The 16,265-nt window shown below is 45.7% G+C and overlaps 1 protein-coding gene across 2 annotated transcripts in view; it reads right to left on the bottom strand.

The window, feature by feature from the left end:
• UNC93A (unc-93 homolog A) overlaps positions 1-16,265 on the bottom strand; it is a 59,242-nt gene that overhangs the window by 15,449 nt on the left and 27,528 nt on the right. The window contains exons 2-5 of one of the 2 annotated variants that reach the window (XM_050787095.1): positions 6,916-7,053; positions 5,204-5,385; positions 3,996-4,225; positions 3,376-3,501 (exon numbers count right to left, since the gene is read on the bottom strand). In XM_050787095.1, the coding sequence (XP_050643052.1) occupies positions 3,376-3,501; positions 3,996-4,225; positions 5,204-5,385; positions 6,916-7,020 (643 nt within the window). In that variant the 5' untranslated portion in view covers positions 7,021-7,053. The remainder of the gene's footprint in view (positions 1-3,375; positions 3,502-3,995; positions 4,226-5,203; positions 5,386-6,915; positions 7,054-16,265) is intronic. The other variant, XM_050787096.1, reaches the window with a different exon arrangement.

The raw sequence follows: 16,265 nt of genomic DNA, 5'->3' as shown, positions 1-16,265 counted from the left end.
TGATCTCTGCTATACGTAACTTCTAGACTTGGACTCCCTTAGGCTGTGGGATTCCATGACCCGAGAACTGTCTGTGATGCATAAATGGCTGGGGCTGTGACAAGACAGCACCCTGGGGGTGCCCCTGCAGGGGAGGTGCTGCAGGGAGCAGCCACCTGCGGAGGACAGAGGGCAATGAAGGGCCTGGAAGCCACGGAGAAGCCTGTGCTGTTCCTCTATAGCAGGGGCCAGCAAACTATGGTGTGTGAGCCAAAGCCTGCCCATGGCCTGCTTTTGAAAATAAAGTTTTATTGGCACGCAGGCACGCTCATTTGCTTACATGTGGTCTATGGCTTTTTCTCACTACAAAGACAATGTTGAGCAGTTGCAACAAGGACCATATGATCCTCAGAAAGATCTTCACATGTAGAAATATTTGCTGTCAGCCCTTCACAGAGGAAGGCTGCCAGCCCCTACTCCAAAATTCTATTGTTTTATAGATAGGAGATGTCTTTGTTGGTGGCTGCATGACTGGAACTGGTGGAGCTGGAAGGAGACCTGAGGGTCTTGACTCAGCTCAATGTCCCCGAGTCCCCCAGCCTCCCAGCTATGTAGAAGAGGTGGTGAGCGGAAATGTGGGGGAAGCACAGGCCTGGCTGGTCCTCGGGACCATGTTGATGGGAACGTAGAGGCCTGCTGGGAAAACATGACCACGATTCCAAGTCAGCAGAGCTTTGCAGACCAGAGCAAACCGTAGCTCCTCCTGACTCCCTGTCCACAACTTCCACTTACTTCTAAAGCCCTCAATCTGGGCCTTGCACACCAGCACCCTCCCCAGGTTGCTCTCGTGATAGACGTCAATAGCCGCTCACTGGCTAAGAGCCTGGTCCAGCCGCCTCCCTGAGCCTCCTGGGGGCCCTGCCACACTCAACACTCTCAAACCCCCTCCCCAGCTGATTCTGCAACCCTGGGTGTGCTCCATGACCCTGGTTTGGTTTTCTGTCTCCTTCCAAGGCTCCAGTTGTCCGCCTGGCCCTCAGTGTTGCTGAACCAGGGGTCCGGCTGCACTCCCTTCTTTGTAACAATTTTCTCTGCTTTTTCTCCCTAAGAACCTCATGCCTGTCACGATTCCAGTCACCACCTCAGAAGATGCCTCCACGTCCACACTTGCATCAGCCTCTGGCCTGAGCCCTGCACAGCGTCAGACTGGCCATTGGACACTACGCGAGAGTCCCTCTGTGTCCTCAAGCCAGGTGTTCCCGGCCTGAGCTCATCGTCCTCTCAACCCCAGGACTGTCTTGCTCTTTCCCACACCATGTCCAACCCACACAGACCCTGCTGGCCTCTCTCTCAGCCCCTCCCCCTCTGCCTCCCCCTCCCTGCTCCCTCCTCTGGACTCAGCACTCCGTCCTTAGTGGGTCTCTGCCTGCTGTCCCTCTGCATCTCTAAGTCACGCTGGCAGAGGGTCTGTCTAGGAGGCAAGTCTGCCTTCATCCAGACCCTTTGGCACAACATCGAGGGCCACAGCTAGTCCTGTGCCCCATCTCTGCCCCTCCACCTTGTCCCCAGCCCTGAGGGCTCCTCCTGGACTTCTCGCCTCCAGGGCCCTCTAGCATCACTTCCCTGCTTGGCCAATCTTGCTCATTGTCCAGACTCAGTGTAGGGACCACCCACCCTTGGAGGCTTTCCTGAAACTTGGTGCTCCAGGGAGATGCAGCTGCAATTCAGCTGGGAACTGTGCTCAGAACACCGTTGGACTGAGTCTCGGTTAGTTGGGTGTGTGTCTGTTTCCTTCACTAGGCTCTCGTCTTACTAAAAGCGAGCTTCTAGTCATCTGAATGTCTGGACCAAGAAGGCCTAGCATGGCTTCCGTATGCTGTGTCCACTTCCAGCCATTGCTTTGCAAGTGCTCACTCAGAGCCTCTGATGTGGAAGTGGCCTGAGGGGACCTGAGGGGTGGTGCCGCACATCATCTCAGCACAAGGAAAAGCTCTACAGTGCCCACGAACCCTCCTCACCTATGACCCCGGCAGAGTGCGGGACTTGGTGTTCCCAGAGCTCACAGGTACTAGACCTTTGATCTTTAAGGAGGACCCATTCCAAGGGCTTTATGAATCCCCAAATCCAAGAATGACAAAGAATATATATATACATACACATATATAAGTACATGTTATAATATATATACACATATATATGTTATAATATATATAATATATTATATATAAATATATATATAAAAGAATATATATACACACACGTGTATTTATATATATATATACACGTATATATATACACACACATATATAAATACATGTGTGTGTATATATATATATACACACATATTTTGAGACAGAGTCTTCTCTGTTGCCTAGGCTGGAGTGCAGCAGCATGATCTCAGCTCACCGCAACCTCCTCCTCCCGGGTTCAAGCAATTCTCCTGCCTCAGCCTCCCGAGTAGCTGGGATAACAGGTGCATGCCACCATGCTCACTCAGCTAAATTTTGTGTTTTTAGTGCAAATGGGGTTTCACCGTATTGGCCAGGCTGGTCTCGAACTCCTGACCTCAAGTGATCTGCCCGCCTCAGCCTCCAAAAGTGCTGAGATTACAGGTGTGAGCCACCATGCCTGGCCAAAAAAAGAATATATTTAAATTCTTTACAAAATAGTTTTTAAAACTCTCTAAATGTGTCTCCTTCAAAGTTGTAATAAACCTTTCACTATAACACTAAAGTCACATATGAAACTATTAACATAACATTCTCTATTAAAATGAACTTCTAAGAATGAGCCTTGTCATGACAATTAACTTCCTCTGGGCAGCCGTTTCACCATGAGCTTGCAACGTCTCCAGCTAAGATGCAACCAGCACTTGGGAGCACTTGCCCCTCTAGCCTTTCCACAGAAGGTATTCAGTACATTTCTCAGAAAAAAAAAAAGGTGGTTTATAGCAATTATGGATGTTCAGGGTCCCTTGGCCACAGCTGAAACACAAACAGTCAACCCCAGTGCCCTAGCCGGCCACCAAGTTCTCTGTTATAGTAGCCACCAGCCCCCTGTACTGCTGGGCACTTGCAGTGTGGCTGGGAGACTTAGGAACTGAGACTTTAATCAGTTAAGATGTAAACAACCACAGTGGTTAACGGCTACTGTGTTGGGCTCTGGAGATGTATAACAATCTCATCACCCCAGGATCCTCTGTTAGACAGCACGGGTGTACTGCATTTGATTCATAAGAACACTGCCTGCATGTAATCCAGACCAATACATTTTGCAAGGATGTTTCAGAAGAAGAGAGATTCCTTCTATATTGGGGGAGATGGTCTTTGTCAGCCCAGGAAGGAGGTGTGGCTCTGCTTTGCTGGGGACCCTGCCCTGGGCTGGTGGAGCACGTACCGGTGTAGATGCCCAGCAGGGTGTAGACCAGCTGCTGGGAGGGCCTCTGGGTGCTGTTGGTGGTTGTGGTGGCCATCAGGCAGTCACTGGCCCCACAGGACATGAGCTGCTCTTCTGGGAGGGCCTCTGTGAAGTCAGAGCAGATGGGAGGCATGAGATGACCGCAAATATGATGAGATGTAGGTTCTTGAGGAATGAAAGTGACGGTGGAAAGGATGGACACCTGCAGGGAGGCATCACTACAGGTCACGTGGAAAGACCCAGTGTGTCAAAATAGATTTACCCCTAAGCACATGACCCTAGACTCCATTTAAGACACTTTGGGAGGTGGAAAATCCTATTAGTGTTCCGCAAAGATTCAGGGAAGAATAAACTTGGAAAAGTGCTGCTTACCTGTTATACTACTTTTCTGACACAATTAAAATTTTTCAAGTTTTCAAAACTAGTCAAAAAGAAAAAAGTACATGAGATTGGGTGCCATGAATGTTGGATTCTCTTTCAGATTTATCCGTTACCAACTCCATGACTTCGGACAGGTGATTTCACAACTTTTCTGTTTTTGAAAACTAATGTTAGTTCTGTGATCTCTTAAAAGAATAGAATTTGAATTAGAATTTTACCTTGGCTGGGAGTCTGGCCAAATACCAGCGATGAGATCAAGTTGCCCCACACACCAGATGACTGGAATACGAGGAAGAAGATGCCAAAATACTGGTTCACCACATCTTTGCCGTGCTTTCCCGCCTTCTTTGCATGTGTGTTTCCCATGATCGTGAGGTATGTGCTCTGCGCAGACCACAGCGGGGCGGCCCCGAGCCCTAGCAGTATGGAGGTGGGGATCAAAGTGTACCTGTGGGTAAAAGGCCGACCCACAACACCGCCTGTGACAGGAGACACAAGCCCATTGCACCCATGTCCCTGCGGTTCTTTAGTCTTTCTGGGAGAAGGAAAAACCGCCTGGTCCATTGCAAGCATGGTAATGGGTGTTGCTGGTTGGATGGATGGATTCACCATTAGACTCAGATAAATGAGCAAAATCAGTGCATTTTCCAGCTCAGATTGATTTGCAAAAGTGAAATTGAAGGCCAGTGAGGCTCCTTGTATTGGATGCAACCACAAACAACAAGATGAGGAGAACAAAGAAGGCCGAGGGACAGCCTCAGTTAAAAAGCCCAAGTGACCGGCTCAGGCCTTGGTGGCAGGGTGCTGTGTGAGACTCTGCAGCTACCGGGAAGAAGGACATGCAGCCGTCATCAGCAGCATGTCCTGGGTCACAACCAGCATCCCTGGAAGATGCTCCATGGCTGTGTTCCTGGGGCCTGGGGTGCAGTCCAAAGCCCTCAGAGCTCGGTCTCTGTGGTCCAAGTCACCAGGGAGCAGGGTGACCTCCCATCCCTGTGACCTGCCCTGGCCATACCCACTTCCTAATGGTGGGCAAGGTGCAGCTTTTGGTCCATTGGTGACATCTGCCTAGGTGCCCACAAGACTCACCCTCTGCATTGGAGTTAGAGTCCCCTGTGTTACTGGAACCCTCGCCCAGCCAGGGGAGCTGAGGATCAGAACAGATCCCAGGGAGAGGCCAGCATCAGGGATTGGAAGGAGGAGATGGAAGCAGTGAGGGGCACAGAGGAGCCTTGGTGAGAAAACAGTAAGGAAGCCCAGCACCGTCTGTTACCAAAGCGAGGTGGGGGTGCGGGGGCAGCAGAGCTCATTTTAAAATGCCTGCAGTGAACAGTAATCAGGCGCAAATGCAAGTCGTGTGCAGAGTGAACGTCCCTAGCGTGGGGAACGGCCAGGGTGGGGTGGGCAGGGGGTGGGGGCTGCGTACCAGCTGGCGAAAAAGTTGCCCACGGAGAAGGCCACGTAGCCACACATGGAGAGGATGATGGTCCCCTTGCAGCCCAGCCTCTCAATGAGGAGCGGTGGGAGGAACATGGAAGACAGGAGCATGCCTCCATAGAGGGTGCTGAGCGCTGTCACACCCAGGCCCTCCTCGCTGTACAGGCTGCTCTGTGGGAACAAAGCCAGCCCTGTCAGAGCACGGGATGGACACAGTGGGATGAGGCACCAGCAGGTCCTCAGTGTCCCCCAGGCTAGAGGCCGCCACAGCTCCCAGGAACCGCCAGCCACAGGCTTGCTGCCCTGGGAGCCTCCTCTGCAGCTGGTGGGAGGAAAGTACAGGTGAATTTGGAATAAAGCAGTTAGTGTGTCTAAACATCAGGGAGGGAAGGCCCAGCACCCCTGTGAGTGCTTGTGCTGAGGCTGGATGGCTGTGAGAGCTGCTCACACCTCTGTGGACGCCTACCTGAATCTCAGCTGAGAACAGGACAGTGTGGCAGGACGGGGCTGGAGACTCTGCCAGAATCGGTCTGTGAGGGGCCTGCATGCTCCCAGGGAATGGAAGGGGTCCTTCAGCCCATGGGGAGGCCCCAAGGATATGAAGCAAGTGAGTGTGCATGAATGATTTCTCCCTTCAACAAATATCCATCGCCCACCTCTGAGTGCCTGTCACTGTCTGAGGTTCGAGGATGGACCAGAGACGTGGCCCTTGTGTCCTGGAAACTGCAGGCTGCTGCCACTGGTGGAGATGACATGGGCAGGCACACGCTGCCATGAGGGTGCTGGGTGCCCCACCCCAACCTCGGCTCCAGGGCAGGGTGGGGAGGAGGTGACCTCCAAGATGAGAGCTGAATGAGAACTTGGAGGCCTGCAGCCAGAAAGGGTGAGAGGAGGTGGCAGCTGCAGGGGAGGTGCCACAAAAGAGCATCCTTGGTCCTTGGATGAGGGGACCTAGTCCAGACCAGGGTGAGGACTCATGAGAACTCTCTGGAATGAGGCCCTGTCTTCTCACTGGGGCTGCTGAGCTCTGAGGAGGGAGTCTGGGGATGCATGTGCCTTGTTGGGGCCTGAGAGCGAAGCCAACCGCGTGGAAGCCTTGGGGTTCTTGGAGAGAGGTGGGTTGAGCTCCTAGGCATGCTGGGGCACAGTCATTCCTGAGTCACTTCTATCTGAACACTCTGTGTTGCTCACGCCAGTCCTGACTAGCAGAGACAGCTGTCCCGGAGAGTATGACGTAAAGAGCTCAAAGTATAGAGAGACCATGTTGTCAAAGTTCACAGTTTTGCTTAGAGTAAGCTTGGAATCTATAAGGTCTAGTGATATTTGATAAATTCACATGGCTGCCCCTAACCACAAAGCCAAGGGCATGCAATCATATTCACAATGACTTTTCCTGTGTCTCCTTTTAACCACCCAAAGGCAAAGAATGTCCCAACAAATCACGATCCCAAGACCCCTGCTGTCCAGAGCTCTCCAAGAGCAACGCACACTTCATTGTTGTCCCATCCTATTGAGATGAGAGTGGGAACTGCTCACTGGAGGACTGCATCTGAGAACCACTGTTTGTTTTAGAGGATTTGGTGTGCAGTGAAAAAGAAACACCAGGTGAATTAGATTTTTCAAATTTCCAATTCATTATTGTCTGTGACCATGGGGATTCTTGGAGGCCAAGAAGTTCAGGTAACTTGACTGGACACATACCTGCAGGCTCTGCAGACCTCCATAGGCTGTAAAGAGAAGCAGGAACCCAAAGGAAACAACAAGGACGTTCCTTAGACTTCTGTCCATCGTGCTGGCTGAAAACATCAATCATCAGTGGGCAAGTAAATGTGTAGCTCCCTAAAAGAAACCAATTGAGGAACAGGAAAAACAGTCAGTACCAAGAAGTCCCATTCTCTCTTTCATCTGAGCTAGAGGAGAATGTTAGAGGTGTGTTAGTCATTAAGCCTGTCACTCGTTAATGAACTTGGTTATCACTGACCCCATGAAGCACAAGGGAGCGCTGCTACTCATTCACCTTCTCTGTGATCCGCAACATCCACTTTCTATGGGGCAAAAGATCATGACTCTTACCAGCCTCTAGGTAATGGTGCTTTTTTCCTGTTAAATTCTAACAGACATGGTCCAGATGGTAAAGTGATACATTTCACTTTTTATACATGTATAGAATAGATAGAACATTTCACAGTACAAGAAACTGTCAGAAATTGTCAGTGGTGCAGAATGTGAACTTCAGTCTTAAAGAACAAGGCATAAATGTCAACTTCAAGATACATAGTTCGACTTCTGAAGAAGTGCTAATGTGATTATAAGATCCTGGGGCCAAAGTCTTCGTATTGCAAAGACTGTATGGTTTCACAACACTGTACAGCAATTATTAAAAGAAAAAAAACTTACATGAGGATAAGGGAGGAGACCACCCCTCATACCATCTTGTGCCCAATTTCTGCCTCCAAAGAAAGAAGTAAAACCTAAAGGCAGAAATGAAATCCACAGGCAGACAGCCCGGCGCCACATCCTGGGCCTGGTAGTTAAAGGTTGACCCCTGACCTAATTGGTTATGTTATCTATAGATTACAGGCATTGCATAGAAAGGCACTGTGAAAATCCCTATCCTGCTTTGTTCCGATCTAATTACCAGTGCATGCAGCCCCCAGTCACGTATCCCCTGTTTGCTCAATCAATCACAACCCTCTCACACGCACCCCCTTAGAGTTGTGAGCTCTTAAAAGGGACAGGAATTGCTCATCCGAGGAGCTCGGCTCTTGAGACAGAAGTCTTGCCGATGCCCCCAGCTGAATAAACCCCTTCCTTCTTTAACTCGGTGTCCGAGGAGTTTTGTCTGTGGCTTGTCCTGCTACATTTCTTGGTTCCCTGACTGGGAAGCGAGGTGAATGGCAGATGGTCGAGGCAGCTCAAGCCTGCCCTGTGGAACATCCCTGCGGGGGACTCCAACCAGCCCAAGTGACACGGATCCTGAGAGTTGCTCCCCGGTAGGCATTTGCCCCAGTGGGACGCCTCGCCAGAGCAGTGTGTGGCAGGCCCCCATGGAGGATCAACGCAGTGGCTGAACACCGGGAAGGAACACACATTTGGAGTCTGGACATCTAAAACTTGGTAAGACTAGTCTTTGAAACTTGCCCACTCCATTTGAGTGGAAGCGTGGCCTGATCACCCACAGCATGCCTTTATTGGCACTTGGGTTTTGGTTTTGACTTGGTTTGAATTGCTTGACAGGATTGGGCTTGGGAACTTGCCCACTCCATTTGAGTGGAAGCGTGGCCTGATCACCCATGGTGTGCCTGTACTGGCACTTTGGTTTTTGTTTTTGACTTGACTTGGATTGCTTGATACTTTGGTTTTGGTTTTGACCTGGTTTGGATTTCTTGATACTCTGATTTTGGTTTGGTGTAAACTACAAAAGTGTGTGTGCACCCTTTTTACCCATTCTTTGTTTTGTGGTGTGCATGTGGTGTGAGCGTGGTGTTTTGTCTAGAGGAAACATGGGTGAGGCACAAAGTAAGCCCACCCCACTAGGAACTATGTTGAAAATTTTCAAAAAAAGGATTTAAGGGAGACTATGGAGTACTATGACACCAGGAAAACTTAAAACTTTGTGTAAGATAGACTGGCCAGCATTAGAGGTAGGTTGGCCATTAGAAGGAAGCCTGGGCAGGTCCCTTGTTTCGAAGATATGGCACGAGGTAACCTGTAAGCCAGGGAACCCAGACCAGCTTGTTTTAGATCCCCTGCCCCTAACACACGGTGGTTGAGAGATCAGCAGCGTAAGCGGCCAGCAGAGGCAAGGAAAGACCAGCAGAGGGAGAGAAAGGAAAGAGACAGAGAGGAAAAGAGGCAAAGAGAGAGAGAGACGAAGAGACAGAGAGGAAGAGACAGACAAAGAGGGAGTCAAGGAGTGAGAGAGAGAAAGACAGAGGCAGAGAGAGAGAGGAAGAGACAGAGGCAAAAGGAAAGTCAAAGAGAGAGAGACAAAGTCAAAAAGAGAAAGAAAGAAAGAGAGAGAGAGAGATACACAAGTAGTTAAGAAAAAAAAAAGTGTACCCTATTCCTTTAAAAGCCATTATACCAATTCTAAATTGGAAAAAACAAGGCCTTATGAATAGCAAAGGATAATTAAAATCCCAAACTTACAAGGTTTTCAACAAAAGTAAAGTTGGCAAAAGTTAACAGCGTAACATATATTATAGTAATTCTATTCTTGTGGCCTTTAGATAGTCTAGTCCACAGACACACACAAAAAAAGTTCACCTTGGAAAAAAAAATGATTCTCATCTTCGAAAAAGAAAGGGAAAAAAGGGGGAGGAATTTATATAGAAAGAGTGTTATATGGTAAATTCTTGTCCTGAAATAAATTAACTGGTTATTTAAAGAAAGAAATGTTTGTAATAAGTCAGAAAGTTAAGGCATGTCAAAAAATTGCCTGTAAAAGTCATGAGAGAAAAAAAAAAAGTGTGTTAAAAAAAGAATTTATGTAAAAAATATTGTATAATTTAAAAGTAACTAGGCCTCCTGAATGTAAAACTATTGAAAAAAAAACAATTTATGTGCAAGAGGTATAAGAAAAGATAAGTATACCTTTGGTGAAAGGATTATAAGGAGGCATAAGAATGTACATTTTTTACCTACATTAAAAAGTTAAAAAAAATTATTGTTTTGAAGGTTTAAGCAAGTTTTAAAATGTTAATGGTAAAGAACATTCTTTGTGTAAACATATTGGCTAAAGTTACAGAAGTATCATTCAGTTTTTCTGTGAACTGGACATTAAAACATAACAGGTTTTTCTTAAGGCACCAACCTGCTTTTTAGCAAAAATTATAAAAGGTTAAAAAGACTCTATAAAATCTTACCTTATGGTCAAACGTTAAAAATTAAGTAAATATGTCTACAAGGTTTTATTAAAATTAGGTTTAACATTAATAACACTAATATAAAGATAAAATTTAGCTTATCTGGTATAAAAATCATACGAGAAGCATTGTTAAATGTAAAATGGTACTTGGCTTTCTTTGGTTTAAAAACTAATAAAAACAGGTGCTAAAGGAAATTTCTCAGTAAAAAGGCACTAAAGACTATAAAGTTCACTGCCAATGTCTCCACATTTAAAACAAAAGGTCAATTTCTAAAAATTATATACTTGGTTTTTCTTCCACTTTGCTTTCTCGCAAAAAAAAAAAAAAAAAAAAAAAGTTGAAGTCTTTAGCACATGTACCACCCCGAGAATTTCCAGTAAACCAGCACCAGCCTGAAGATCACGTTCTCATCGAAAGGTGGAAAGAAGAAAAACTTGAGCCAGCCTGGGAAGGACCTTACCTTGTGCTGCTAACCACCAAGACTGCTGTTCACACAGCAAAAAAGGGATGGACTCATCACACCTGTGTCAAGAAAGTGCCACCTCCTCCAGAGTCGTGGGTCATAGTCCCAAGGGAAAACCCTACCAAACTAAAGCTAAGAAAAATTTAACTCTTTTAATCTATTCTATTACTCTTTCTTCTTTCCTTGTTCTACTGCTGGCCATCTAGTTATTAATACAACCAGAAGCACCACCCACTCCAGAGTCGTGGGCCACAGTCCCAAGGGAAAACCCTACCAACCTAAGCTAAGAAAAATTTAACTCTTTTAATCTGTTCTATTACTCTTTCTTCTTTCCTTGTTCTGTTGCTGACCATCTAGTTATTAATATAACCAAGTCAATTTCCTCTCAAACTATTGAATTTAATGCTTGCCTTGTTATACCCTGTGAGGACTTGCCAAGTCAAAGACAGCTTTCTACTTCAGAAAAGTACTTCTGTCCTTCCTGACTCTCCTCAGACTAGACATTAGTAAACTAGGACAATTTAATCCGGGGACATTTTGATAAAGACCCCAATGCCAACCAGGAGTGTTGCCCCCCGATGTAGAGCTTTCATACCTTAGTTGGTCCAACGTTCTGTGGACCACTACAGAGCAAGGATGGACTACCCCAACTGGTTTTTGTAATTTCCCTAAAACCATACATTCATTTTACTAGAGGATCATAGAAGTTAAAGACTTAAAACAAACTTTAGCCATTAAGACAGGATACCAAGATGCAAATGCCTGGTTAAAATGGATCAAATATTCCATCTGCACATTAAACAAAAGCAATTGTTATGCTTGTGCACATTTTGTCCCCCTTCCACTAAGGTGGTCCTCCAGTCGACCAGGCGTAGGCTGCATGATAGCTCTTTTCCAGGATTCTACTGCCTGGAGTAATAAGTCATGCCAAGCTCTCTCTGCTATATCCCAAAGTCCCTGCGGGTCAGCCCCCGAGGGCCATCCATCTTCCATCTCCCAACACTAAGTTCACTTCATGTCTCTCACAGCAGGGAGGAAACTTAGCGTTCCTTGGAGACCTGAAAGGATGCGATGAGCTTAAGAATTTTTAAGAGCTTATCAATCAGTCAGCCCTTGTTCATCCCTGAGCGGATGTGTGGTGGTATTATGGTGGACCTTTACTAGGCACTCTGCTGAATAGCTGGAGTGACACTTGTACTTCAGTCCAATTGACTATCCCTTTCACCCTGGCATTTCATCAACCAGAAGGAAAAAAATAATTAGACATCATAAAGTGAGAGAAGCCCCTTATGGGTCTTTCAACTCTCATGTCTCTTTAGATGCAATTGGAGCCCCACGTAGAATACCAGATCAATTTAAAGCTTGAAATCAAATAGCTGCAGGATTTGAGTCAATATTTTAGTAGGTGACAGTTAATAAAAATGTAGATTAGACAAACTACATCTGTTATAACCAACAGCAATGAGATTTTCATGAGTTAAAAGAAAAACTCATGTCGGCCCCAGCCCTGAGGCTACCTGACCTGACAAAACTCTTCACACTCTGTGTGTCAGAAAGAGAAAAAATGGCAGTTGGAGTTTTAACCCAGACTGTGGGGCCTGGCCAAGGACAGTGGCCTATCTTCCAAAACAACTAGACAGGGTTTCCAAAGGTCGGCCCCCAGGTCTAAGGGACCTAGCGGTAATGGCCCTGTTAGCACAAGAAGCAGATAAACTAACCCTTAGGCAAAACCTGAATATAAAGGCCCCCCATGCTGTGGTAACTTTAATAAATACCAAAGGACATCATTGGTTAACAAATGTTAGATCAACCAAGTACCAAAGCTTGCTATGTGAAAATCTCCACATAACCACTGAAGTTTGCAAAACCCTAAACCTTACCACCTTGCTCCTGGTATCAGAGAGCCCAGTTGAACATAACTGTGTAGAGGTGTTGGACTCAGTTTTTTCTAGCAGGCCCAACCTCCGAGACCATCCTTAAACATCAGTAGACTGTGAGCGGTATGTGGACGGGAGCAGCTTCACCAACCCCTGCCAAGTGACTCTGAAGAAGACAACAAGCCCTTCTCCAGTCTCACCCGGAAGCTGACTGGTCCACACACAACTGAAGCATGAGGAAACTCATCACAGGACTCATTTTCCTTAAAATTTGGACTTGTACAGTAAGGACTTCAGCTGACCTTCCTCAGACTGAGGGCTGTTCTCAGTGTATACATCAAGTCACTGAGATAGGACAAAAGGTTGCTACGGTCCTATTATTTTACGGTTATTATAAGTATACTGGAACTCTAAAAAGAACTTGTTTGTATAATCTTATTCTATACAAGGTATGTAGCCCAGGAAAGGACCAACCTGATGTGTGTTATGACCCATCTGAGCCTCCCATGACCACAGTTTTTAAAATAAGATTAAGGACTGAGGACTGGTGGGGGCTCATAAACGATACAAGTAAAGTGTTAGCCAAAACAGAAGAAAAAGGGGTGCCCAAACAAGTCACCTTAAAATTTGATGCCTGTGCTGTCATTAATAGTAATAAGTTAGGAATAAGTTGTGTTTTTCTTAATTAGAAAAGAGGGTGTATGGCAGAAAATAAGTACATCTGTCATAAATTAAGACTGTGTGGAAATAAATGTAAATACTGGTCTTGTGTCATTTAGGCCACTTGGATAAAAGAAAAAAAAATAATGAAAAGGATCCAGTCCACCTTCAGAATGGAAAAAATGGCCCTTCCTGTACTAAGGGACAATGTAACCCCTTAGAGCTAGTAATAACCAATCCCCTTGATCCTTGCTAGAAAAAAAGAGCAGTGTGTGACCTTAGGAATTGACGGAGCCAGACTGGCTCCTCGAATAAATATCTTGGTTCGAGGAGAAGTTTACAAACGCTCTCCTGAGCCAGTGTTTCAAACTTTCTATGATGAACTAAATGTGCCAGTACCAGAAATTCCAGGATAAACAAGAATTGTTTTTGCAATTAGCCGAGCATGTAGCCCAGTCTCTCAATGTCACTTCATGTTATGTATGTGGCAGAACTGTAATAAGAGAACAATGGCCATAGGAAGCCTGAGAATTAGTACCTACAGACCCAGTTCCTGATGAATTCCCAGCTCAAAAGAATCACCCTGATAATTTCTGGGTCCTAAAAGCCTCAATTATTGGACAATATTGCATAGCTAGAGAAAGAAAAGAACTCACTCACCCCGTAGGACGACTTAGTTGTCTGAGACAGAAACTGTACAATGGTACCACAAAAACAGTCATAATTCCCCAAGTTGCAAACCATGTGGACCCACCCAGAGTCCCACTGGGACTGGACATTCCCCAGTGGATTATACTGGATATGTGGGCATAAAGCTTATGCCAAATTACCTGACCAGTGGGCAGGTAGTTGTGTTATTGGCACTATTATACCATCTTTCTTCCTACTGCCCATAAAAGCAGGTGAACTCCTGTGCTTCCCTGTCTATGCTTCCCACGAAAAGAGAAGCATAGCCATAAGAAATTGAAAAAATGATAAATGGCCCCCAGAGAGAATCATACAATATTATAGGCCTGCTACTTAGGCACAAGATGGCTCACAGGGTAAGCACAAGATGGCTCACAGGGATACCAGACCCCCATTTACATGATCAACCGAATCATATAGTTACAAGCTATCTTAAAAATAATCACTAATAAAACTGGCAGAGTCTTGACTATTCTGGCCCAGCAAGAAACTCAGATGAGAAATGCTATCTATCAAAATAGATTAGCTCTCAACTACTTGCTAGCAGCTGAAGGAGAGATCTGTAGGAAACTTAACCTTACTAATTGCTGCCTACACATAGATAATCAAGGGCAAGTAGTTGAAGACATGGTTAGAGATATGACAAAACTGGCCCATGTGCCTGTGCAAGTGTGGCATAGATTTGATTCTAGGTCCATGTTTAGAAAATGGCTCCCAGCACTAGGAGAATTTAAAATTCCTATAATAAGAGTTATAATAGTAACAGGAACCTACTTACTGCTCCCTTGTTTGCTACCTGTACTTCTTCGAATGATAAAAAGCTTCAGCGCCACCTTAGTTCACCATAATGCACAAGTGTACCATATGAATCACTATCGATCTGTCTTGCAAGAAGACATGGGTAGTGAAAATTAAAGTGAGAACTCCTACTAATAAAATGAGTGAGAGTCTCAAAAGGGGGGAATAATGGAGGAGACCACCCCTCGTATCGTCGTATGCCCAATTTCTACCTCCAAAGAAAGAAGAAGTAAAAACTAAAAGGCAGAACTGAAATCCACAGGCAGACAGCCCAGCACCGCACCCTGGGCCTGGTAGTTAAAGATCGACCCCTGACCTAATTGGTTCTGTTATCTATAGATTACAGGCATTGTAGAGAAATGCACTATAAAATCCCTATCTTGTTTTTTTCTAATCTAATTACTGGTGCATGCAGCCCCCAGTCACGTACCTCCTGCTTGCTCAATCAATCATGACCCTCTCACATGCACCCCCTTAGAGTTGTGAGCCCCTAAAAGGGACAGGAATTGTCCACTCAGGGAGCTTGGCTCTTGAGACAGAAGTCTTGCCGATGTCCCTGGTTGAATAAACCCCTTCCTTCTTTAACTCGGTGTCTGAGGAGTTTTGTCTGAGGCTTGTCCTGTATCGGGAGAACCTGCTCCCAATGTTTAACATGGGTTCTTTTCTATTTCCTAAGTGTCTCAGTGGACACAAGAGAGAGAAATTTAAAGCTGGGTGTCCAGGGGAGACGTCACGTCGACAGGATCCGTGATGTTCCCTGAGCCATAAAACCAGCAAGTTTTTATTAGCGATTTTCAAAAGGGGAGGGAGTGCACGAACAGGGTGTGGGTCACAGAGATCACTTACTTCACAAGATAATAAAATATCACAAAGCAAATGGAGGCAGGGTGAGATCACAGGACCACTGGATGAGGAGAAATTAAAATTGCTAATGAAGTTTCGGGCATGCATTGTCATTGATAACATCCTATCAGGAAACAGGGTTTGAGAGCAGATAACCTACCTGACCACAATTTATTAGGTGGGAAATTTCCTCCACCTGATAAGCCTGGGAGCACTATAGGAGATCGGGGCTTATTTCATCCCTTCAGCTTCGACCGTAAAAGACAGGACCCCTTAAAAAGGGGCCATCTATAGGCCTACCTTCAGGGCGCATTCTCTTTCTCAGGGATGTTCCTTGCTGAGAAAAAGAATTCAGCAATATTTCTCCTATTTGCTTATGAAAGAGGAGAAATATAGCTCTGTTTTGTCTGGCTGACCGGCGGCCAGTTCAAAGTTACCTTTATTGTTCCCTGAACATCACTGTTATCCCGTTCTTTTTTAAAGATGCCCAGATTTCATATTGTTCAAACTCACATGCTCTACAAACAATTTGTGCAGTTGATACAATCACAGGGTCCTGAGGTGACATTCATCCTCCTCAGCTTACAAAGAAGATGATATGATTAAGAGATTAAAGTAAAGACAGGCATAGGAAATCACAAAGATATTCATTGGGGAAGTGACGTGTCCATGAAATCTTCACAATTTATGTTCAGAGATTACAGTGAAGACAGGTGTAAGAAATTATAAAAGTATTAATTTGGGGAACTAATAAATGTCCATGAAATCTTCACAATTTATGTTCTTCTGCCACAGCTTCAGTTGGTCCCTCCACTTGGGGTCCCTGACTTCCCACAACAGTCCTGCTACAAG

The sequence above is a fragment of the Macaca thibetana genome, chromosome 4 (genome assembly GCF_024542745.1).
Source record: "Macaca thibetana thibetana isolate TM-01 chromosome 4, ASM2454274v1, whole genome shotgun sequence".
NCBI lineage: Eukaryota > Metazoa > Chordata > Mammalia > Primates > Cercopithecidae > Macaca > Macaca thibetana.
This window is presented reverse-complemented; position numbering and strand designations above follow the sequence as displayed.